The sequence below is a fragment of the Aquarana catesbeiana genome, linkage group LG03 (genome assembly GCF_042186555.1).
Source record: "Aquarana catesbeiana isolate 2022-GZ linkage group LG03, ASM4218655v1, whole genome shotgun sequence".
NCBI classification, from domain to species: Eukaryota; Metazoa; Chordata; class Amphibia; order Anura; family Ranidae; genus Aquarana; species Aquarana catesbeiana.
Genome location: NC_133326.1, coordinates 78,775,677 through 78,799,704, shown reverse-complemented (window position 1 = coordinate 78,799,704; position 24,028 = coordinate 78,775,677). Strand labels below are relative to the sequence as shown.

The 24,028-nt window shown below is 44.7% G+C and overlaps 1 protein-coding gene across 1 annotated transcript in view; it reads left to right on the top strand.

Moving 5' to 3' along the window:
• Window positions 1-24,028, top strand: part of ARPP19 (cAMP regulated phosphoprotein 19) — a 54,236-nt gene that overhangs the window by 26,028 nt on the left and 4,180 nt on the right. The window contains exon 2 of the mRNA XM_073618742.1: window positions 13,780-13,902. Coding sequence (XP_073474843.1) covers window positions 13,780-13,902 — 123 coding nt within the window. The remainder of the gene's footprint in view (window positions 1-13,779; window positions 13,903-24,028) is intronic.

Sequence of the window (24,028 nt, the reverse complement as noted above, 5' to 3'; positions counted from 1 at the left end):
CCATTCTGGATGAAAACCTGTTGGAGTCTGCAAAAGACCTGAAACTGGGACGGAGATTTATCTTCCAACAAGACAATGATCCCAAACATACAGCAAAATCTACAAAGGAATGGTTCACAAATAAACGTATCCAGGTGTTAGAATGGCCAAGTCAAAGTCCAGACCTGAATCCAATCGAGAATCTGTGGAAAGAGCTGAAAACTGCTGTTCACAAACGCTTTCCATCCAACCTCACTGAGCTCGAGCGGTTTTGCAAGGAAGAATGGGCAAGAATTTCAGTCTCTCGATGTGCAAAACTGATAGAGACATACCCCAAGCGACTTGCAGCTGTAATCGCAGCAAAAGGTGGCTCTACAAAGTATTAACGCAAGGGGGCCGAATAATTTTGCACGCCCCACTTTTCATTTTTTTATTAGTTAAAAAAGTTTCAAAAATCCAAAAGATTTCGTTCCACTTCACAATTGTGTCCCACTTGTTGGTGATTCTTCACAAAAAATAAAAATTTTATATCTTTATGTTTGAAGCCTGAAATGTGGCAAAAGGTTGAAAAGTTCAAGGGGGCCGAATACTTTCGCAAGCCACTGTGTATATGTGTGTATATGTTATGTATGTATGTATGTATGTATAATTTTTTTTTTTTTTTTTTCTTAAGTTGCTTTAAACTGCATTCATCTGATTCTGCTTGACTGAGAAATGTTGTTGATAAAGATTGCTAGGCTGTCCACCCCCGCCCCAGTTGCCAGGACTTCATTTACGTTTCAACAGGGGTACCACACTGACAGCTGAATGAGTCATCGGTAATTGGCGCTCGCGCTCTCTCTCTCTCACTGTCAGTGGGGGAATCCCACTGAAAGAACCGAGCTTCGTGCAAATGATTGCTATCGGTGCAACCCTGGTTTTTAGCATAAACTCTTCACATCATGCAGCTAAATTGTTGGATGGGTGACTGAATTTATCTGCATGCAACCATTTACTGTGTTGCAAAATTATAGCATGGTTAGAGAGCTGTCTTCATTGTTTGATGCCATAAATAAGACCTTGTACTTGTTCAGGGTTAGTGGCTGAGGAAGTGTTCAAGCCAGTGGGTTGGCGCAACAGCCAAGCCATTAACATTTGCAGATAGGAGTTAAAGCTAGCAGCTTCTCGATTTCACTTCTGCCACAAATTTTAAGCTTTTCTTCCTTCTCTCTCATTTTTTTCCGATCTAACATGTTAACCACTTGCCGACCGCCTAACGTAGATATATGTCGGCAGAATGGCACGGGCAGGCAGAATCACGTACCTGTACGTGATCTGCCTCCCGCGGGCCCGCCCCCCCTCCCCCCCCCCCCCCCCCCCCGTGCCAGCGGCGGTCGGCATTTGACTGGGAGCGTTGGGAGGCGAGGGGGAGACCATCCGATCGTGGCCCCCCCTTGCGATCGCTCCCAGCCAATCGGAATCCTCCCCTGCCTGTGTGTAGTTTCACACAGGCAGAGGATGTGATGTCATCTCTCCTCGGCTTGGCAGTTTCCGTTCCAGCGCCGAGGAGAGAAGACATGTAAGTGCACAAAACACTACACACACACAGTAGAACATGCCAGGCACATAAAACACCCCGATCGCCCCCCGATTTCCCCCCCCCCCCCCCCGTCACAAACTGACACCAAGCAGTATTTTTTTTTTTTTTTTTTTTTCTGATTACTGATTGGTGTCAGTTTGTGACAGTTACAGTGTTAGGGCAGTGAGTGGTAGCCCCCTTTAGGTCTAGGGTACCCCCCTAACCCCCCTAATAAAGTTTTAACCCCTAGATCACCCCCTGTCACCAGTGTCACTAAGCGATCATTTTTCTGATCGCTGTATTAGTGTCGCTGGTGACGCTAGTTAGGGAGGTAAATATTTAGGTTCGCCGTCAGCGTTTTATAGCGTCAGGGACCCCCATATACTATCTAATAAATGTTTTAACCCCTTGATTGCCCCCTAGTTAACCCTTTCACCACTGATCACCGTATAAGTGTTACGGGTGACGCTGGTTAGTTCGTTTATTTTTTATAGTGTCAGGGCACCCGCCGTTTATTACCAAATAAAGGTTTAGCCCCCTGATCGCCCGGCGGTGATATGCGTCGCCCCAGGCAGCGTCAGATTAGCGCCAGTACCGCTAACACGCACGCAGCATACGCCTCCCTTAGTGGTATAGTATCTGTACGGATCAATATCTGATCCGATCAGATCTATACTAGCGTCCCCAGCAGTTTAGGGTTCCCAAAAACGCAGTGTTAGCGGGATCAGCCCAGATACCCGCTAGCACCTGCGTTTTTCCCCTCCGCCCGGCCCAGCCCACCCAAGTGCAGTATCGATCGATCACTGTCACTTACAAAACGCTAAACAAATAACTGCAGCGTTCGCAGAGTCAGGCCTGATCCCTGCGATCGCTAACAGTTTTCTTGGTAGCGTTTTGGTGAACTGGCAAGCACCAGCCCCAGGCAGCGTCAGGTTAGCGCCAGTACCGCTAACACCCAAGCACGCACCGTACACCTCCCTTAGTGGTATAGTATCTGAACGGATCAATATCTGATCCGATCAGATCTATACTGGCGTCCCCAGCAGTTTAGGGTTCCCAAACACGCAGTGTTAGCGGGATCAGCCCAGATACCTGTTAGCACCTGCGTTTTGCCCCTCCGCCCGGCCCAGCCCACCCAAGTGCAGTATCGATCGATCACTGTCACTTACAAAACACTAAACGCATAACTGCAGCGTTCGCAGAGTCAGGCCTGATCCCTGCGATCCCTAACAGTTTTTTTTGTAGCGTTTTGGTGAACTGGCAAGCACCAGCGGCCTAGTACACCCCAGTCGTAGTCAAACCAGTACTGCAGTAACACTTGGTGATGTGGCGAGTCCCATAAGTGCAGTTCAAGCTGGTGAGGTGGCAAGCACAAGTAGTGTCCCGCTGCCACCAAAAAGACAAACACAGGCCCGTCGTGCCCATAATGCCCTTCCTGCTGCATTCGCCAATCCTAATTGGGAACCCACCACTTCTGCAGCGCCCGTACTTCCCCCATTCACATCCCCAACCAAATGCAGTCGGCTGCATGAGAGGCATTTTCTTTATGTCCTCCCGAGTACCCCTACCCAACGAACCCCCCCCAAAAAAGATGTCGTGTCTGCAGCAAGCACGGATATAGGCGTGACACCCGCTATTATTGTCTCTCCTGTCCTGACAATCCTGGTCTTTGCATTGGTGAATGTTTTGAACGCTACCATTCACTAGTTGAGTATTAGCGTAGGGTACAGCATTGCACAGACTAGGCACACTTTCACAGGGTCTCCCAAGATGCCATCGCATTTTGAGAGACCCGAACCTGGAACCAGTTACAGTTATAAAAGTTAGTTACAAAAAAAAGTGTAAAAAAAAACAAACAAACAAAAATATAGAAAAAAAAAAATAGTTGTCGTTTTATTGTTCTTTCTCTCTCTATTCTCTCTATTGTTCTGCTCTTTTTTACTGTATTCTATTCTGCAATGTTTTATTGTTATTATGTTTTATCATGCTTGCTTTTCAGGTATGCAATTTTTTATACTTTACCGTTTACTGTGCTTTATTGTTAACCATTTTTTTGTCTTCAGGTACGCCATTCACGACTTTGAGTGGTTATACCAGAATGATGCCTGCAGGTTTAGGTATCATCTTGGTATCATTCTTTTCAGCCAGCGGTCGGCTTTCATGTAAAAGCAATCCTAGCGGCTAATTAGCCTCTAGACTGCTTTTACAAGCAGTGGGAGGGAATGCCCCCCCCCCCCCAACGTCTTCCGTGTTTTTCTCTGGCTCTCCTGTCTCAACAGGGAACCTGAGAATGCAGCCGGTGATCCAGCCAGCTGACCATAGAGCTGATCAGAGACCAGAGTGGCTCCAATCATCTCTATGGCCTAAGAAACCGGAAGCTACGAGCATTTTATGACTTATATTTCGCCGGATGTAAACAGCGCCATTGGGAAAGCATTTTATCACACCAATCTTGGTGTGGTCAGATGCTTTGAGGGCAGAGGAGAAATCTAGGGTCTAATAGACCCCAATTTTTTCAAAAAAGAGTACCTGTCACTACCTATTGCTATGATAGGGGATATTTACATTCCCTGAGATAACAATAAAATGATTTAAAAAAAAAAAAAAATAAATAAAAATAATAATAATAAAGAAAAAAAAAAAAAAAAAAAAAAAAAAAGCACCCCTGTCCCCCCTGCTCTCGCGCTAAGGCGAACGCAAGCGTCGGTCTGGCGTCAAATGTAAACAGCAATTGCACCATGCATGTGAGGTATCACCACGAACGTCAGATCGAGGGCAGTAATTTTAGCAGTAGACCTCCTCTGTAAATCTAAAGTGGTAACCTGTAAAGGCTTTTAAAGGCTTTTAAAAATGTATTTAGTTTGTCGCCACTGCACGTTTGTGCGCAATTTTAAAGCATGTTATGTTTGGTATCCATGTACTCGGCCTAAGATTATCTTTTTTATTTCATCAAACATTTGGGCAATATAGTGTGTTTTAGTGCATTAAAATTTAAAAAAGTGTGTTTTTTTTCCCCAAAAAATGCGTTTGAAAAATCGCTGCGCAAATACTGTGTGAAAAAAAAATGAAACACCCACCATTTTAATCTGTAGGGCATTTGCTTTAAAAAAATATATAATGTTTGGGGGTTCAAAGTAATTTTCTTGCAAAAAAAAATTATTTTTTTATGTAATCAAAAAGTGTCAGAAAGGGCTTTGTCTTCAAGTGGTTAGAAGAGTGGGTGATGTGTGACATAAGCTTCTAAATGTTGTGCATAAAATGCCAGGACAGTTCAAAACCCCCCCAAATGACCCCATTTTGGAAAGTAGACACCCCAAGCTATTTACTGAGAGGCATGTCGAGTCCATGGAATATTTTATATTGTGACACAAGTTGCGGGAAAGAGACAATTTTTAATTTTTTTTATTTTTTTTTTTTTGCGCAAAGTTGTCACTAAATGATATATTGCTCAAACATGCCATGGGAATATGTGAAATTACACCCCAAAATGCATTCTGTTGCTTCTCCTGAGTACGGGGATACCACATGTGTGAGACCTTTTGGGAGCCTAGCCGCGTACGGGACCCCGAAAACCAAGCACCGCCTTCAGGCTTTCTAAGGCCGTAAATTTTTGATTTCACTCTTCACTGCCTATCACAGTTTCGGAGGCCATGGAATGCCCAGGTGGCAAAAAACCCCCCCAAATGACCCCATTTTGGAAAGTAGACACCCCAAGCTATTTGATGAGAGGTATAGTGAGTATTTTGCAGACCTCACTTTTTGTCACAAAGTTTTGAAAATTGAAAAAAGAAAAAAAAAAATGTTTTTTCTCGTCTTTCTTTATTTTCAAAAACAAATGAGAGCTGCAAAATACTCACATGCCTCTCAGCAAATAGCTTGGGGTGTCTACTTTCCAAAATGGGGTCATTTGGGGGGGTTTGTGCCACCTGGGCATTCCATGGCCTCCGCAACTGTGATAGGCAGTGAAGAGTGAAATCAAAAATTTACACCCTTAGAAATCCTGAAGGCGGTGATTGGTTTTCGGGGCCCCGTACGCGGCTAGGCTCCCAAAAAGTCCCACACATGTGGTATCCCCGTACTCAGGAGAAGTAGTTAAATGTATTTTGGGGTGCAATTCCACATATGCCCATGGCCTGTGTGAGCAATATATCATTTAGTGACAACTTTGTGCAAAAAAAAAAAAAAAAAAAAAAAAAAAAAATTTGTCACTTTCCCGCAACTTGTGTCAAAATATAAAACATTCCATGGACTCAACATGCCTTAAAGCAAATAGCTTGGGGTGTCTACTTTCCAAAATGGGGTCATTTGGGGGCGTTTTATGCCATCTGGGCATTTTATGGCCTTCAAAACTGTGATAGGTAGTGAGGAGTAAAATCAAAAATGTACGCCCTTAGAAATCCTGAAGGCAGTGATTGGTTTTCGGGGCCCCGTACGCGGCTAGGCTCCCAAAAAGTCCCACACATGTGGTATCCCCATACTCAGGAGAAGCAGCTAAATGTATTTTGGGGTGCAATTCCACATATGCCCATGGCCTGTGTGAGCAATATATCATTTAGTGACAACTTTTTGTAATTTTTTTTTTTTTTTTTGTCATTATTCAATCACTTAGGACAAAAAAAATGAATATTCAATGGGCTCAACATGCCTCTAAGCAATTTCCTTGGGGTGTCTTTCCAAAATGGGGTCATTTGTGGGGGTTTAGTACTGCCCTGCCATTTTAGCACCTCAATAAACGACATAGGCAGTCATAAATTAAAGGCTGTGTAAATTCCAGAAAATGTACCCTAGTTTGTAGGCGCTATAACTTTTGCGCAAACCAATAAATATACACTTATTGACATTTTTTTTACCAAAGACATGTGGCCGAATACATTTTGGCCTAAATGTATGACTAAAATTGAGTTTATTGGATTTTTTTTAGAACAAAAAGTAGAAAATATCATTTTTTTTCAAAATTTTCGGTCTTTTTCCGTGTATAGCGCAAAAAATAAAAACGGCAGAGGTGATCAAATATCATCAAAAGAAAGCTCTATTTGTGGGAAGAAAAGGACGCTAATTTCGTTTGGGTACAGCATTGCATGACCGCGCAATTGGCAGTTAAAGCGACGCAGTGCCGAATTGTAAAAAGTGCTCTGGTCAGGAAGGGGGTAAAACCTTCCGGGGCTGAAGTGGTTAAAGGAAATCCTATGGATGTGGCATACACTTTTTTTGTTTAATAACATCAACACTGTAATAACCATACAAACAAGTTATTTCTGACAATCCAATATAAGCTTATTTGGATCGCCTCCCTTTCATGTTGGGAGTACTACCTGTCTGTCATCTTTCCACAAATTCCTGTATTTCCAGCATGCTTTGCAGTTTCTCTGTTTACTTTGTTTCTAAGGACTACATATCCCATGGTACCTTGCTGCCTGCAAGCAGTGATTCCTGTACTGACTATGCCTCCTGAAACTCCTCCCCTCAGCACCTCTGGGCAGGCTTTGTGAAATGTGACACAGCAATGCCTACTCACAGGGCATAGTGACTGTGTCAGAATGTGTGGGGGGTCTTTGCAAAGGAAGTCTACAAGCTTCAAGATTGTTCTGATTAAGGCCTCTTGCACATGATACTCCTGTTTGAGCATCTACTTTTTCATTTTTTATTTTTTTTGTGTATGTATTTGCGCGTATTTCCTGCAATTTTGCATATATGCATTTGCGAAAACGTATGCTCGTTCTCCGCAATGCATAAGGCGTAAATTATTGACCAAAAAAGCTGATTTTTAATTTTTTTTTTTTTCTTCTACTGAAGAATACACGATGCTTGTTTACGTGCCTGTGTGCATGAGCTGTTTTTTTAACACTGTAAAAAAATTTTTAAAAAACTGCAGTGTGCAAGAGGCCTAATAGGAGTAAACTAGAAATAATTGACATACATTACAGAAATGAGTATTTGAGTTTACACTTTGACCATACCTACATTTTAAGAGCCCTTTCACACGGTTTTCAGGTGTTTTAGCGCTTGAAATAACGCCTGAAAAACTCCTCCCATTCATTTCAATGTGACTTTTCACACCCAGGCGGTGCGCTTGCGGGACGGTAGGAAAAGACCTGCAAGCAGCATCTTTGGGAGCGCTGTATACAGCTCTACCAAAACGCCCTGCACATTGAAATGAATGGGCAGCGTTTCCAAAGTGCCTGAAAAATACTTCGGACTCGCTGCAAAACAGGCTTTTTTTTTTTAATCCATTTTGGGGTTAAAAGCACCCCGCTAGTGGCCGAAAAGTGGTGCAAAAGCGCTGCTAAAACTAGCTGCGCTTTGTGTGAAAGCAGCCTAAATAAAGTCACTCTAAATCTGTTTTCTCTGGATGTTTGTCCCAAGAGGTCTAAAAATCACTAGAAGATGTGTTGAATATCGCAACATGTGCAGATTGAAGAACACAGATGGCACATTTAGAGATTTGAATATTGGCCCTGTTGTTCACCACACGTGAATGGATGGGCTGTGATGATGGCATATTTTAAAATCGGAGGGAGGAGAACATTATGTAGAATATAGAACGCTGTCAGCGGTATACATGGTGATCTGTAGAAAACATCTAATCTCCTTGACTCTAGAAGCAGGCTTTAAAGTAGCTGACACAGGACTTGACAGGCCTTTCTTTACAAAGTTCCAGCAATGCTGTCGCTATGTTAAAATATATTTCAATGTTTTGCTTTAACTGTAGCACTTAATGTATTCGGCAGCAATCTTTTCACCCGTAGCTTTGACTGAAATATCACTGTATCTAAAGCTGGCCATACAGATTTTTTTTTTTTTTTCATTCAACCTTCTGGCTGAAGAAATCCAATGGCTTTCTCCATCCACACAACCAGTACAGATGAAGAAATGTATGATGTTTTGTATTCCCACACAGTGCCTGCATCGTAATTGAAGACCATGCATTTTCCACCCAGATCTTTCGACAAAGGTTGACTGGAAAAATTGAATTTAGAAGATCCTAAATTCAGTGTGTGGCCAGCTTAACCACTTCAGCCCCGGAAGGTTTTACCCCCTTCCTGACCAGACCACTTTTTACAATTTGGCATTGCGTCGCTTTAACTGCTAATTGCGCGGTCATGCAATGCTGTACCCAAACGAAATTTGCGTCCTTTTCTTCCCACAAATAGAGCTTTCTTTTGATAGTATTTGATCACCTCTGCCGTTTTTATTTTTTGCGCTATACACGAAAAAAGACCGAAAATTTTGAAAAAAAATGATATTTTCTACTTTTTGTTCTAAAAAAAATCCAATAAACTCAATTTTAGTCATACATTTAGGCCAAAATGTATTCGGCCACATGTCTTTGGTAAAAAAAATGTCAATAAGTGTATATTTATTGGTTTGCGCAAAAGTTATAGCGTCTACAAACTAGGGTACATTTTCTGGAATTTACACAGCCTTTAATTTATGACTGCCTATGTCGTTTCTTGAGGTGCTAAAATGGCAGGGCAGTACTAAACCCCCACAAATGACCCCATTTTGGAAAGTAGACACCCCAAGGAATTTGCTGAGAGGCATGTTGAGCCCATTGAATATTCATTTTTTTTGTCCCAAGTGATTGAACAATGACAAAAAAAAAAAAAAAAAATTACAAAAAGTTGTCACTAAATGATATATTGCTCACACAGGCCATGGGCATATGTGGAATTGCACCCCAAAATACATTTAGCTGCTTCTCCTGAGTATGGGGATACCACATGTGTGGGACTTTTTGGGAGCCTAGCCGCGTACGGGACCCCGAAAACGAATCACTGCCTTCAGGATTTCTAAGGGCGTACATTTTTGATTTTACTCCTCACTGCCTATCACAGTTTCGGAGGCCATGGAATGCCCAGGTGGCACAAACCCCCCCCAAATGACCCCATTTTGGAAAGTAGACACCCCAAGCTATTTGCTGAGAGGCATGGTGAGTATTTTGCAGCTCTCATTTGTTTTTGAAAATAAAGAAAGACGAGAAAAATTTTTTTTTTTTTTCAATTTTCAAAACTTTGTGACAAAAAGTGAGGTCTGCAAAATACTCACTATACCTCTCATCAAATAGCTTGGGGTGTCTACTTTCCAAAATGGGGTCATTTGGGGGGTTTTTTTGCCACCTGGGCATTCCATGGCCTCCGAAACTGTGATAGGCAGTGAAGAGTGAAATCAAAAATTTACGGCCTTAGAAAGCCTGAAGGCGGTGCTTGGTTTTCGGGGTCCCGTACGCGGCTAGGCTCCCAAAAAGTCCCACACATGTGGTATCCCCGTACTCAGGAGAAGCAGCAGAATGTATTTTGGGGTGTAATTTCACATATTCCCATGGCATGTTTGAGCAATATATCATTTAGTGACAACTTTGCGCAAAAAAAAATAAAAAATTGTCTCTTTCCCGCAACTTGTGTCACAATATAAATTATTCCATGGACTCAACATGACTCTCAGCAAATAGCTTGGGGTGTCTACTTTCCAAAATGGGGTCATTTGGGGGGGTTTTGAACTGTCCTGGCATTTTATGCACAACATCTAGAAGCTTATGTCACACATCACCCACACTTCTAACCACTTGAATCCAAAGCCCTTTCTGACACTTATTGTTTACATAAAAAAATAATTTTTTTTTGCAAGAAAATTACTTTGAACCCCCAAACATTATATATTTTTTTTAAAGCAAATGCCCTACAGATTAAAATGGTGGGTGTTTCATTTTTTTTTTTTTCACACAGTATTTGCGCAGCGATTTTTCAAACGCATTTTTTGGGGAAAAAACACACTTTTTTACATTTTAATGCACTAAAACACACTATATTGCCCAAATGTTTGATGAAATAAAAAAGATGATCTTAGGCCGAGTACATGGATACCAAACATGACATGCTTTAAAATTGCGCACAAACGTGCAGTGGCGACAAACTAAATACATTTTTAAAAGCCTTTAAAAGCCTTTACAGGTTACCACTTTAGATTTACAGAGGAGGTCTACTGCTAAACTTACTGCCCTCGATCTGACCTTCGCGGCGATACCTCAAATGCATGGTGCAATTGCTGTTTACATTTGACGCCAGACCGACGCTTGCGTTCGCCTTAGCGCGAGAGCAGGGGGGACAGGGGTGCTTTTTTTTTTTTTTTTTTTTTTTTTTTTTTTTTTTTCTTTATTATTATTATTTTTTTATCTTATTTTTAAACTGTTCCTTTCATTTTTTTTTTTTTTTTTTTTTTTTTTTTTTAATCATTTTTATTGTTATCTCAGGGAATGTAAATATCCCCTATCATAGCAATAGGTAGTGACAGGTACTCTTTTTTGCAAAAATTGGGGTCTATTAGACCCTAGATTTCTCCTCTGCCCTCAAAGCATCTGACCACACCAAGATCGGTGTGATAAAATGCTTTCCCAATTTCCCAATGGCGCTGTTTACATCCGGCGAAATCTAAGTCCTAAAATGCTCGTAGCTTCCGGTTTCTTAGGCCATAGAGATGTTTGGAGCCACTCTGGTCTCTGATCAGCTCTATGGTCAGCTGGCTGAATCACCGGCTGCATTTTCAGGTTCCCTGTTGAGACAGGAGAGCCAGAGAAAAACACGGAAGACGTTGGGGGGGGGAGGGGCATTCCCTCCCACTGCTTGTAAAAGCAGTCTAGAGGCTAATTAGCCGCTAGGATTGCTTTTACATGAAAGCCGACCGCTGGCTGAAAAGAATGATACCAAGATGATACCTAAACCTGCAGGCATCATTCTGGTATAACCACTCAAAGTCGTGAATGGCGTACCTGAAGACAAAAAAATGGTTAACAATAAAGCACAGTAAACGGTAAGGTATAAAAAATTGCATACCTGAAAAGCAAACATGATAAAACATAATAACAATAAAACATTGCAGAATAGAATACAGTAAAAAAGAGCATAACAATAGAGAGAATAGAGAGAGAGAGAGAGAGAGAACAATAAAACGACAACTATTTTTTTTTATTTTATATTTTTGTATGTGTTTTTTTTTTTTTTTTTTTTTTTTTTTTTTAGTAACTAACTTTTATAACTGTAACCGGTTCCAGGTTCGGGTCTCTCAAAATGCGGTGGCATCTTGGGAGACCCTGTGAAAGTGTGCCTAGTCTGTGCAATGCTGTACCCTACGCTAATACTCAACTAGTGAATGGTAGCGTTCAAAACATTCACCAATGCAAAGACCAGGATTGTCAGGACAGGAGGGACAATAATAGCGGGTGTCACGCCTATATCCGCGCTTGCTGCAGACACGACATCTTTTTTGGGGGGGGTTCGTTGGGTAGGGGTACTCGGGAGGACATAAAGAAAATGCCTCTCATGCAGCCGACTGCATTTGGTTGGGGATGTGAATGGGGGAAGTACGGGCGCTGCAGAAGCGGTGGGTTCCCAATTAGGATTGGCGAATGCAGCAGGAAGGGCACTATGGGCACGACGGGCCTGTGTTTGTCTTCTTGGTGGCAGCGGGACACTACTTGTGCTTGCCACCTCACCAGCTTGAACTGCACTTATGGGACTCGCCACGTCACCAAGTGTTACTGCAGTGCTGGTTTGACTACGACCGGGGTGTACTAGGCCGCTGGTGCTTGCCAGTTCACCAAAACGCTACCAAAAAAACTGTTAGCGATCGCAGGGATCAGGCCTGACTCTGCGAACGCTGCAGTTATGCGTTTAGTGTTTTGTAAGTGTCAGTGATCGATCGATACTGCACTTGGGTGGGCTGGGCCGGGCGGAGGGGCAAAACGCAGGTGCTAGCAGGTATCTGGGCTGATCCCGCTAACACTGCGTTTGTGGGAACCCTAAACTGCTGGGGACGCTAGTATAGATCTGATCGGATCAGATATTGATCCGATCAGATACTATACCACTAAGGGAGGCGTATGCTGCGTGCGTGGGTGTTAGCGGTACTGGCGCTAACCTGACACTGCTTGGGGCTGGTGCTTGCCAGTTCACCAAAACGCTACCAAAAAAACTGTTAGCGATCGCAGGGATCAGGCCTGACTCTGCGAACGCTGCAGTTATGCGTTTAGTGTTTTGTAAGTGACAGTGATCGATCGATACTGCACTTGGGTGGGCCGGGCAGAGGGGCAAAACGCAGGTGCTAGCGGGTATCTGGGCTGATCCCGCTAACACTGCATTTTTGGGAACCCTAAACTGCTGGGGATGCTAGTATAGATCTGATCAGATATTGATCCGTACAGATACTATACCACTAAGGGAGGCGTATGCTGCGTGCGTGGGTGTTAGCGGTACTGGCACTAATCTGACGCTGCCTGGGGCGACGCATATCACCGCCGGGCGATCAGGGGGCTAAACTTTTATTCGGTAATAAACGGCGGGTGCCCTGACACTATAAAATAAACGAACTAACCAGCGTCACTCGTAACAGTTATACGGTGATCAGTGGTGAAAGGGTTAACTAGGGGGCAATCAAGGGGTTAAAACATTTATTAGATAGTATATGGGGGTCCCTGTCGCTATAAAACGCTGACGGCGAACCTAAATATTTACCTCACTAACTAACTAGCGTCACCAGCGACACTAATACAGCGATCAGAAAAATGATCGCTTAGTGACACTGGTGACGGGGTGATCAAGGGGTTAAAACTTTATTAGGGGGGGTTAGGGGGGTATCCTAGACCTAAAGGGGGGTAACACTCACTGCCCTAACACTGTAACTGTCACAAACTGACACTATGCAGTAATCAGAAAAAAAAAAAAAAAAAAAAAATACTGCTAATGTCAGTTTGTGACAGGGGGGGGGGGGTGATCGGGGGGGGATCGGGGGTGTAAGGTATGCCTGGCATGTTCTACTGTGTGTGTTTGTGTTGTGTGCACTTACATGTCTTCTCTCCTCGGCGCTGGACGGAAACTGCCAGACCGAGGAGAGATGACATCACATCCTCTGCCTGTGTGAAACTACACACAGGCAGAGGAGGATTCCCATTGGCTGGGAGCGATCGCGAGGGGGGGGCCACGATCGGATGGTCTCCCCCTCGCCTCCCGACGCTCCCAGTCAGATGCCGACCGCCGCTGGCACCGGGGGGGGTCCGATCGGACCCCCCGCCCGCGGGAGGCAGATCACGTATATATACGTGATTCTGCCTGCCCGTGCCATTCTGCCGACGTATATCTACGTTAGGCGGTCGGCAAGTGGTTAAGAGCAATGATTACTAAATGCAACCGAATTCTGTGAAAACATGAATTCCTGACTTCACATAACCTCCGTTTCTTCGTCTTTTCTTCCAGGAAGTGGACGATAAGGTAGTAAGTCCAGAAAAGGCAGAAGAGGCCAAATTAAAAGCAAGGTATCCTCATCTGGGTCCTAAGCCAGGAGGCTCAGATTTCCTGCGGAAACGGCTTACAAAAGGGGTAAGCAACTTTAAAACCTTTAAAAACTTTTAAATTTTATTCCTGGAGGTTTCATTCAAAAGGGCTTTGGGGAGTTGTTAACTTCTGTGGCATCCACAAAATGCTGTTTTAAAACTATACTCCTGCATGCATTCTTCTGGATTTTGCTCTCTTCTTTAGTGTTTGAAATTGAAGTAGTCAGCTCCCCAGTAAACTGATGCATGCCACACAAAACTGTGGATCAGTCATCTAGCGACTTGAAGCCCAATTGAAGTTTCAGTTGAAGGCCTCCAGGGGAACTACTTTTCCTTTAAGCAAAAATCCATCCAAAAGGCAAAGTTCTTCTTTAAGGCCACCTCCTCTTCTCCATATGGCACATTTTTTTGGGAGGGGGGCGTAGATACCTGGTTTTGACAGGTACCCGCTCCTACTTCACCTAGACGATGCGAGTGGAAGTTCTCCTCCCTCCCCGCAGTCACTTGGGACATGTCACAGGTCCCAGAAGACTGCGGGACCATTTATGTCAGCATCTGCAGTTTTTGTAGCTGCTGACTTTTTTTAATACACAAATGTTTGGAGCTCCTTTTTTAAACTATTTTGAAGCCCAAGGTTCTGTCTGAGCCTGCATATCATTACATCACCTCCTCAGTTTTAGGAAGCAGAGAAAGAGTGATGGACAAGAGGTGGCTGGGAGTTGTGAGTGAACTTCACCTGACCTCAGGAGGAGGAAGAGATCTTCTGGACTCTGCCAATGATCAGCCCATCCTGCATTTTGTACAATATGCCTGACTAGATGTTATGAAGTTTTTACCATGAGATGACTCATGGGCCTGGTCCAGCACCCAGCTAGGAAAGAGTAAAATAAATTATTGTAAAGGAATTGAGAGGGGGGGAGGAGGGAAGAGGTACTAAGTATTTAAATTGGCTAATACATTGTGAGTGTATCAAAGCAAAAGGTGTTCCATGTTTTACAGTTAGCCTCGGTTCACACCAGAGGCGGCACGACTTGCAGGTCGCCTCACTGAGGCGACCTGCACACGACTGCCCGGGCGACTTGCAAAACGACTTCTGTATAGAAGTCTATGCAAGTCGCCCCAAGTCGCCCCCAAAGTCGTACAGGAACCTTTTTTTTAAGTCGGAGCGACTTGCGTCGCTCCCCTTAGAATGGTTCCATAGCACAGAACGGGAGGCGACTTGTCAGGCGACTAGGTCGCCTGACAAGTCGTCCCTGTGTGAACCGAGCCTTAAACACTTGGTGACTGCATAACTTCGATATACGGCAACAAAATGGCACTGCTGAGCCAGATCACGTACCTAGTACATGATCTGACACTTGCGGGTCTGGGCGTGCCACCAGCGACACGCTCCCGTTGTAATTCTATACAGCTGGAGCTGATCGGCGGGTTAGGGTACCATTAGGCACTACTGACAGAAGATAGGCTTTTACACTTTGACTGTAGCTGCTTTAGAATGAAAACCAACTGCAACACATTGAACACCTTTTGTTTTAAAACACCTGCAATGTATTTAGTGGATTTTAAACTGAGGGTTTAATTGGGCTTTAGTGCTTCCCAAAGTCCTCCATTGATTTTAGCTTTATTCAACTCTAAGGCCTCACTCACACTGGACTTTTTTTTTTTTTTTTTTTTTAGCCTATCTGACCATGCACATATAGGTATTTAGAAGCAGAAAAAAAACACTGCCAGTGCATCCCAGGAGCAGTGGTGTTTAGGCAGAAAAATGGTTTAGGCGCGTCAAGTACTTGAGCGTTTATTCATTTCAGTGGTCAGAATAAATTATTCCAGCCAATGAAATGCATGAACACCCAAGTGCTTGTCATGCCTCAAGCATTTTTTTTCTGCCAAAACATCACTGCCAGGAGGGAAGGCATCTAGGAGAGATGGCAATACATGTATTGTGCGTGAGACCAAACTGTCAAACCATCCAATGGCTGGTGTCATATCTGATCACATATGCAGCATCATGGCAGTTGTAGATTAAACAGAGGCAAAGATGACAGCTTCCTTGGCTGAAAACGATAGGAGGGTTTACTTGCACTTGAAACCTAGGTTCACACTGATGCGATGCGGGAACCAGTGCAATTACAGCGCCAGTTCCCGCGTCGCTCATCTCCTGCAGGCAGATCACACTGCCTTCTGCGAACCGCTGCGGGTGTCATTACATTGTCAATGACACCCCCAGATCGGTTCACAGATTGCAGTGTGAACTTGCACAGGAATCAGATCAGAGGGGAGAACACCCATGCGATCTGATTCTAGTGCGGGGAAAAAAAAGTCCCTGCACTTTTTTTCTGTGCGAATCTAATGCGAGTTCAGTCATGCATCTGAAATGAGAGCCAAAAATAAAAATCTGAGTACCGCGCTGTCAAAAAAAGCATGAAAAAGCAGCCAACACGACAATGTAAATAAAATGGTCAAAAAAAGGAGGGGGAGTGCAGCGCTATAAACAAATAAATACTAAGAATGTAATTGTCGACAATGATGTCACAATAAAAGAAGTTAAATAATATGTGAACAGTGGCATAAATATACATTAAATAGACCTATGACCAGTATAAAGATCAATAAAAATAAATGTCCATATGTGATGAAAAGGGACCACATATAATGGTGAATTCCTGTGGTGAGTGATCCTAAACCAGCATGTGACGATCGTTAAAATCTTGAGCAGACATCAAGGTGAATTGTGAATAACCATGAAAAGACCACCGAAAGTACTAGTCTCTTACAAGAAAGATTGGACTTGTACAGGTGTACATCTGACAAACCAATCAAGCTTGGAAGGTAACCAATGAGGCACCTATTCAATGTATACCTGACGCTGTATTCCATACATTGAATTGGTGCCTCATTGGTTACCTTCCAAGCTTGATTGGCTTGTCAGGTGTACAAGTCCAATCTTTCTGGTAATAGACTAGTACTTTCGGTGGTGGTCTTTTCATGGTTATTCACTTTGATGTCTGCTCAAGATTTTAATCGTCACATGCTGGTTTTGGATCACTCACCACAGGAATTCACCATTATATGTGGTCCCTTTTCATCACATATGAACATTTATTTTTCTTGATCTTTATACTGGTCATATGTCACTTTACTGTATATTTATGTCACTGTTCACATATTATTTCACTTCTTTTATTGTGTCGACAATTACATTCTTGGTTTTTATTTGTTTATAGTGCTGCGCTCCCCCTCCTTTTTTTGAACTTGCATCTGAGACATCGTATGTGATCGGCAGCACAGGTGCGAATCACATGCATTGTCTGTGATCGCACTGGTGTGAACCTAGGCTAAGTCTGGAGGAAACCAAGCACTGCTTATCACCTGCCCAATACCATCCCAACAGTGAAGCTTGGTCGTGGCAGCATGCTAAGGGGGTGCTTTTTAGCAGCAGGGACTGGGTCAGGGTTGAGGGAAAATATGAATTGAGCCAAGTACAATCAAAACCTGTTCCACAGCGCTCAGGACCTCAGACTGGGCTGAAGGTTCACATTTTAACATTACAATCCTAAGCACACAGCCAAGACAACACAGGCTTAGGGACAACTCTGTGACTGTCCTAGAGTGACCTGAAAATGGTTGTCCACCAATGTTCCCTATCCACCCTGACTGAGCTTGGGAGGATCTGCAAAGAAGAATGGCAGAAAATCACCCAATCCAGGTGTGCAAAGCTTGTCCAGTCATACCCAAGAAGACTTGTGGCTGTAATTTTTTTTTTTTTTTTATATCATACTGTAGAGTATAAGATTTGCTATCATTTGAGCCCAGTCTTGCCACACAGAGTTAATCCATCTCTGAGCAATCCTCTTTTATTGTTCAGTGAGACAATTCTTGACAAACTGAGAAAAACTTTGTCAAATCCTTCCCCTTGCTGTGAGTGACGGGTGATTTTCATATCTCGTGCACTAGCCTAAGAGACATGCAGTATTTTTAAATTCCCTCCCCCACTCCTTTCTTCAGCAGCTCTGCAAGGATTGGCTGTTCCACTCTTCACCATGATTTGGCATGCTGAAGTCATGTGGTTACTTTCCTGTCTTTTCACTGGATGATAGAGATCATAGCAGAAGTTCAGTGTTAGAAATACACAGGAGAGGCGTGGCCTGGACATGGCTGAGTGAGGCTGCTTTTTCCTTGAGCTCCCGTTCTCAGCCTCCTAACCCCGGCAAACAATTCAACTTACATCGGTATGAAAACCACCAAAAGATACAGAACAAGAGCAGTATCCAAAGGGATCCCCTCCATCCAAACCCCAGGAGAAATACACCGTTATTTCAGACAGGAACTCTCTCCCGGTGCCAGGGTCGCTGCACCACGAGGCTCTCCACGTGAGTTTCCACAGCAGGCCTCTACCAGATCTGCCCAGTTCCTCCCTGGGAGCCTTGATACCCCTCCCGGCCCGACATCTGGAACTTTGGAGGCCTCCCCACCAGAGAAGATGGCTCCCCCTTCCCCACCCGAACCGGTACCAGTGGACCAAGACATCCGCACACTCCTACAGGCGCTCCCAACCAAAACAGATATCGAGGCGATGATCCTCCGCCTTGAAGAGACACATCGCCGAGATATACAGGAGGTAAGGGGTGAAGTGTCCAGCCTCTCTGAAAGGGTTACACTAGGGGAGACGGCTGTATCCTCACTTGAGGACAGAGTATCGGCCCTGGAGCAGGCCCGGGACTCTCACAAAGACTCCGCCATATCTCTGCAGCTGCATCTGGAGGAAATCGAGGACCGGAGCCGCCGAAACAACTTGCGGCTCCGAGGTATTCCAGAAGCTGTCGGCTCAGATCAGCTAGCAGAGACAGTAAAGGAAATTTTCCGCACTGCCCTGGATGAATCAGGCACAGAGATAGAGCTGGACCGGGTACACAGAACCCTAGGACCGCGGCCATCAGATCCATCTAACCCGCGTGATGTAGTCTGCAGACTACACCGCTACCTACAGAAAGAGGCAATTCTGCGCTGTGCCTGGGAACACGGCGACGTTGAGTATCATGGAGCACAAGTTAGGATCCTTCCGGATCTATCGAGAGCCACACTGAAGCGCCGAGCCTTACTGAGACCCCTGCTTGAGCTGGCGAAGCAAAAGGGTTTCACTTATCGCTGGGGATATCCACTCTCTGTGACCTTCCGCAACGAGTCAACAGCATTCACCCTGCAGGCTACCACGGACCTCCGGGGACTCTTCCGCTACCTGGACACAGATCCGATCCAGATCCCAGACTGGCTGCAGATCCTCCCACGCCTGACGGGCAGATCGGGTCCTTCGGCTGCCCGAGGTCCGCTACCGCCGCGCCAGCGAGGAAGGAGGAGACGCCGCTCTGTCTCGGGAAATGTCGCACGTGAGTAGCCTAGACCGGCTGGATCCCCACTTTCCCCCCATTATAGGATGATCTCCCCACCCCTACAGACCCGAAAATAAACACCTTGAACACCCCCCTCCGAGTCAGCCCACCATAACCGGCTTCACAACCCGGACGGAGCCGTGGTGGGGAGGTGGAGGAGTTGGGGGATCTTTTTGCCGCCCCCTCTTCTCTTGTCCCTGTCATTACGGCGCTCCGGGTTGCCAGGGATAGGTAAAACTTTTTGCCAGCCAGGAACCTATCCGGGGAACTGAGCCTTTGATGATCCAGACGGCCCACAGATCCCTCAGTCAAATATGGACTCATAATCCCCTCAGCTGACTTAACCACCTATCAGCCCAGAATATACACGGCTAGAACTACAGAGCCAGAATTCCCTGAGTTGGATGATCTCTATGGCTGCCCGGGGTGCCCTCAGCTCGTGGAACCTTACGCCAGTCCGAAGCGATCTTCGCTGGTAGAACCTTATGCCAATCCGGAGTGCCCACGGCTCGTAGAACTCTATACCAGCCTAGAACACCTTCTGTTTGTTGAACAAGAGATCCCACTGGGTTGGGGACTACTCCGGTTGGACAAAATGGTTCCTGATGGATGGGGGGCGGCGGGGGGGAGGGTTTAATGTTCCAGTATACGACCTCCCGGAAGACGCATGTGGTTTTTTGGCAATGAAAGGAGATGTATAGTTGTCTATTCTCTCCAAGCAACAAGATGCTATTATAACCTTTCTAGATGTGAAATATACCACACACACCTGAGTGTACACAATAAGGGAAACATAGAAAAGATCTTAACGCTTCTCCAATATCGTGGTGAAGACACTTACTTGCATTTGTTCTGCATAGCTTGTTTCAACTAGTTGATGTGAAATGTTAATTTAATTACTGCTTAATAATTACTTGCTATTGTTCATTACTTCTTATTTATCAGTAGACCTACCAGACTGGAAAATTATACCGAATACACACACATTTCATAAATCTGCCGGGGGTGGAGAGAGACACTGGGAGGTCCGACTCCTGGCCGTGTCTATCCACTAACTCACTTAGGACAGCGTTGTATACCTGGGGTTTTCTCTCCGGACAACGCACTAGCAAGGGTTTTTTCTTCCTTGCACTCTTAGTATACTACCAAGCTGCACACCCTGGTGACAGCTCTCTAAATTTTCTATACCTCTAGTCTCCTCTCTATCTAGGGGCTAACTACCCCATTAATTCCCTAAATTACTCTCATTCTATAACCTCTTCCCCCCTCCCCCCCCCCTTTTTTTTTTTTTTTTTTGTACACCCCCCCTCTCTCCTATTCGCGAACATGGACACCCTAAACGTAATCTCCTTAAACACGAAGGGTCTAAATACACCAGAGAAGAGACGGATGCTCCTTCAAGATATGAAACGCTTGAAGGCAGACGTAATTCTACTGCAAGAAACACACTTCAGGGACAATACCGTACCAATCCTTAAAAACAAATACTTTCCCATTGTTTATCACTCTACCAATTCACAGGCCAAATCTAGAGGGGTTTCGATTTTAATATCAGCTAAGATACCATGGGTAGGACTAGATGCTAAAACAGATCCAGAAGGACGATATCTATTTCTAAAAGGCCAGATAGGTAACACAAAAGTGACCCTTGCAAACCTATATGCCCCTAATAATAACCATCAAGACACATTCATAACGCGACAGCTTGAGCAACTCATGCAATTCGCGGAGGGCCAATTAATTTTAGGAGGTGACCTAAACACACCCTTAACCCCATCTGAAGACACGTCCACGGGTACAACTTCGACCTCAAGAACACTACGCAAACGCATACAAGCGGCTCTACACTCGGCCCAACTTATAGACGTCTGGCGTCTCTTTCACCCGGGTGAGAGGGACTATACGTTCTTCTCCCGGCCTCACCAGTCGTACTCCCGTATCGATTACTTTCTAGTCCCGCATAGAAATCTACAAGCGGTGTTAAACACTAAAATAGAGTCTTTCACGTGGTCTGACCATGCCCCGATAGTGATGCGCTATGCCTTCGCTGACCCACACACGACTCAGCATTCGCCATGGCGATTGAATGAAAGCCTACTGCAGGACCCTGAGGTCTGCGCGGATGTAATGAAGGAGATTGGGTGCTACTTCAAATCCAACAGTACCCCTGGCAGTGACGCTGGTCTGGTGTGGGAGGCCCATAAAGCCGTGATCAGGGGTGTGCTTATTAAGCATGGCTCTAGGCTGAAACGTAAAAGAACAGAACAATTAAACACATTACTTCAGAAACTACAAACGCTAGAAACAAGACATAAAATGACCCCAACAAGGGAACTAGGGGCCGAGCTAGACACCACACGCAAACAGGTCATAGACATATTACACTTCAAAGCTAAAGCGGCATTACAGATATGCAGAAAGAAAGTCTATGAATCCGGCAATAAATGCGGGGGGATGCTAGCTCGGTCCCTACAACAACAAAAACTAGCGTCATATATACCGCAGATTAGGTCTTCCTCAGGAAAGGCGACGTCTATGCCCAAACAAATCACAGAGGAATTCAGAACCTACTACAACTCTTTATACAACCTACACACAACACTACCCGCCTTAGACAATACGCCTGAATACATAGCCTCGTCAAAGATGCCAACCTTACCGACCGAAGCCAGGGAATCACTAGAGGAACCCATCACGTTAATTGAATTACAATCGGCCCTCGGTTCCACCAAACAGGGGAAAGCACCGGGACCCGATGGTTTGACCATTACCTACTATAAGACCTTCCTCCCATCCTTAGGCCAATACCTCATTAAATTATTTAATGATCTTGGCACTGGCTCAAAATTTCACCCCTCCACACTCCAGGCACAGATCTCAGTAATACCGAAAGAGGGCAAGGACCCTACACCAGTGTTTCTCAACTCCAGTCCTCAAGGCGCCCCAACAGGTCTTATTTTCAGGCTTCCCATTATTTTGCACAGGTGATTTTTGATCAGTTTCACTGCCTTAGTAATTACCCCAGCCGTTTCATCTGAGGGAAATCCTGAAAACATGACCTGTTGGGGCGCCTTGAGGACTGGAGTTGAGAAACGCTGCCCTACACAGTGCAACAGCTACCGCCCGATATCCCTGCTAAATACCGATTTAAAACTCTTTACCAAGATCATAGCCTCTAGATTACAACATCACCTACCACAACTCATACATCTAGATCAGGTTGGGTTCGTACCGACCAGAGAGGCCAGGGACAACACCATTAAGGTTCTGAACTTACTCCACATAGCGAATAGACCTCAAACGCCAAGTATTTTCCTTAGTACAGACGCTGAAAAAGCGTTTGATCGAATAAGATGGAAATTCCTGTTTCAAACGCTGAAACACATTGGAGTGAGGGAAAAGCTGTTTAACTGGATTTCTGCAGCATACTCGAATCCGTCAGCTAGAGTCAGGGCTGATGGTGTTGTCTCAGATCCTTTTCCAATACGAAACGGAACCAGACAGGGATGCCCACTCTCACCCTTACTCTTTGTTCTAACCCTGGAACCCTTCCTCTGCCACGTGAGACTAAATCCAGACATCACAGGGATCACAATGCAGAATACCCAACATAAAGTGTCTGCGTACGCAGATGACCTGATGTTTTCCATTACTAACCCAACCATTTCCCTACCAAACTTAATGAAGGAGTTCGAGACCTATGGACATCTCTCTAACCTAAAAATAAATTTCAATAAATCAGAAGCAATGGGTATAGAAATACCACAGACTCAGCTCAGGTACTTTAAGAATACCTTCCATTTCAAGTGGACAAAGCCCTGAAGTATCTAGGCACTTATATCCCCCCGACACTCTCCCAACTCTCCAAACTCAACTTCCCGCCCTTACTGATCACTGTCCAAAAACTACTCAACAGCTGGAAAAACGGATTACATTCTTGGTTTGGTCGCTGTAACATACTAAAAATGACGATCCTTCCCAAATTTCTCTACCTACTACAGGCCCTACCTATACACATACCCGCAACATACTTTAGACAAGTACATTCCCTATTTTTAACTTTCCTGTGGGCAGGGAAAAGACCACGCCTTCCGAGACAGACTTTATCACTCCCAAAACACCATGGCGGAATGGCCATGCCGGAGATCAAAACATACTTCCTTGCAGTACACTTGAGTAGGCTTATCGACTGGTGCCGACATAAGGAAACCAAAGTATGGGTACAATTAGAGCAAGCACAGTCTGGGATTCCGCTCCATAGAGCCCCCTGGTGCAGCGCAACTCTCCCCTCACATATACGATCTCACCCATTGATTGGGCACACTACTAAAACGTGTGCACGTCTACTAACACAAACACCCATTTCCCATGGGAACTCACCTTTGAGACCCATAATAGGAAACCCTCAATTTACACCAGGATTAACAGACCCCACATTCCACATGTTGAGAGAGGCGGGGAGATATCAAGCTTCCCATTTTACCACCGAGGGAAGATGGACGACGCTGGCTGAGCTCTCGGACCCGGGCGGACTTTTCCGCTTGGACTTCCTGAGGGCCAGCCTACTTTCACACTTTCTTAGCAGTTTGACACCCCCAACAGTAAACGACCCACCTCTCGCTGCCTTTGAAGAAATTTGTACGGAAAAAGGAGTGCTTTCGCACACGTTATCACTGACCTATAATATGCTCATCTCACCACCAGGGGACTACCAACACCCTAGCTTTTCCAAATGGGAAAAAGATCTGAACTGTTACTTCACTACACAAAAACGATCACACATCC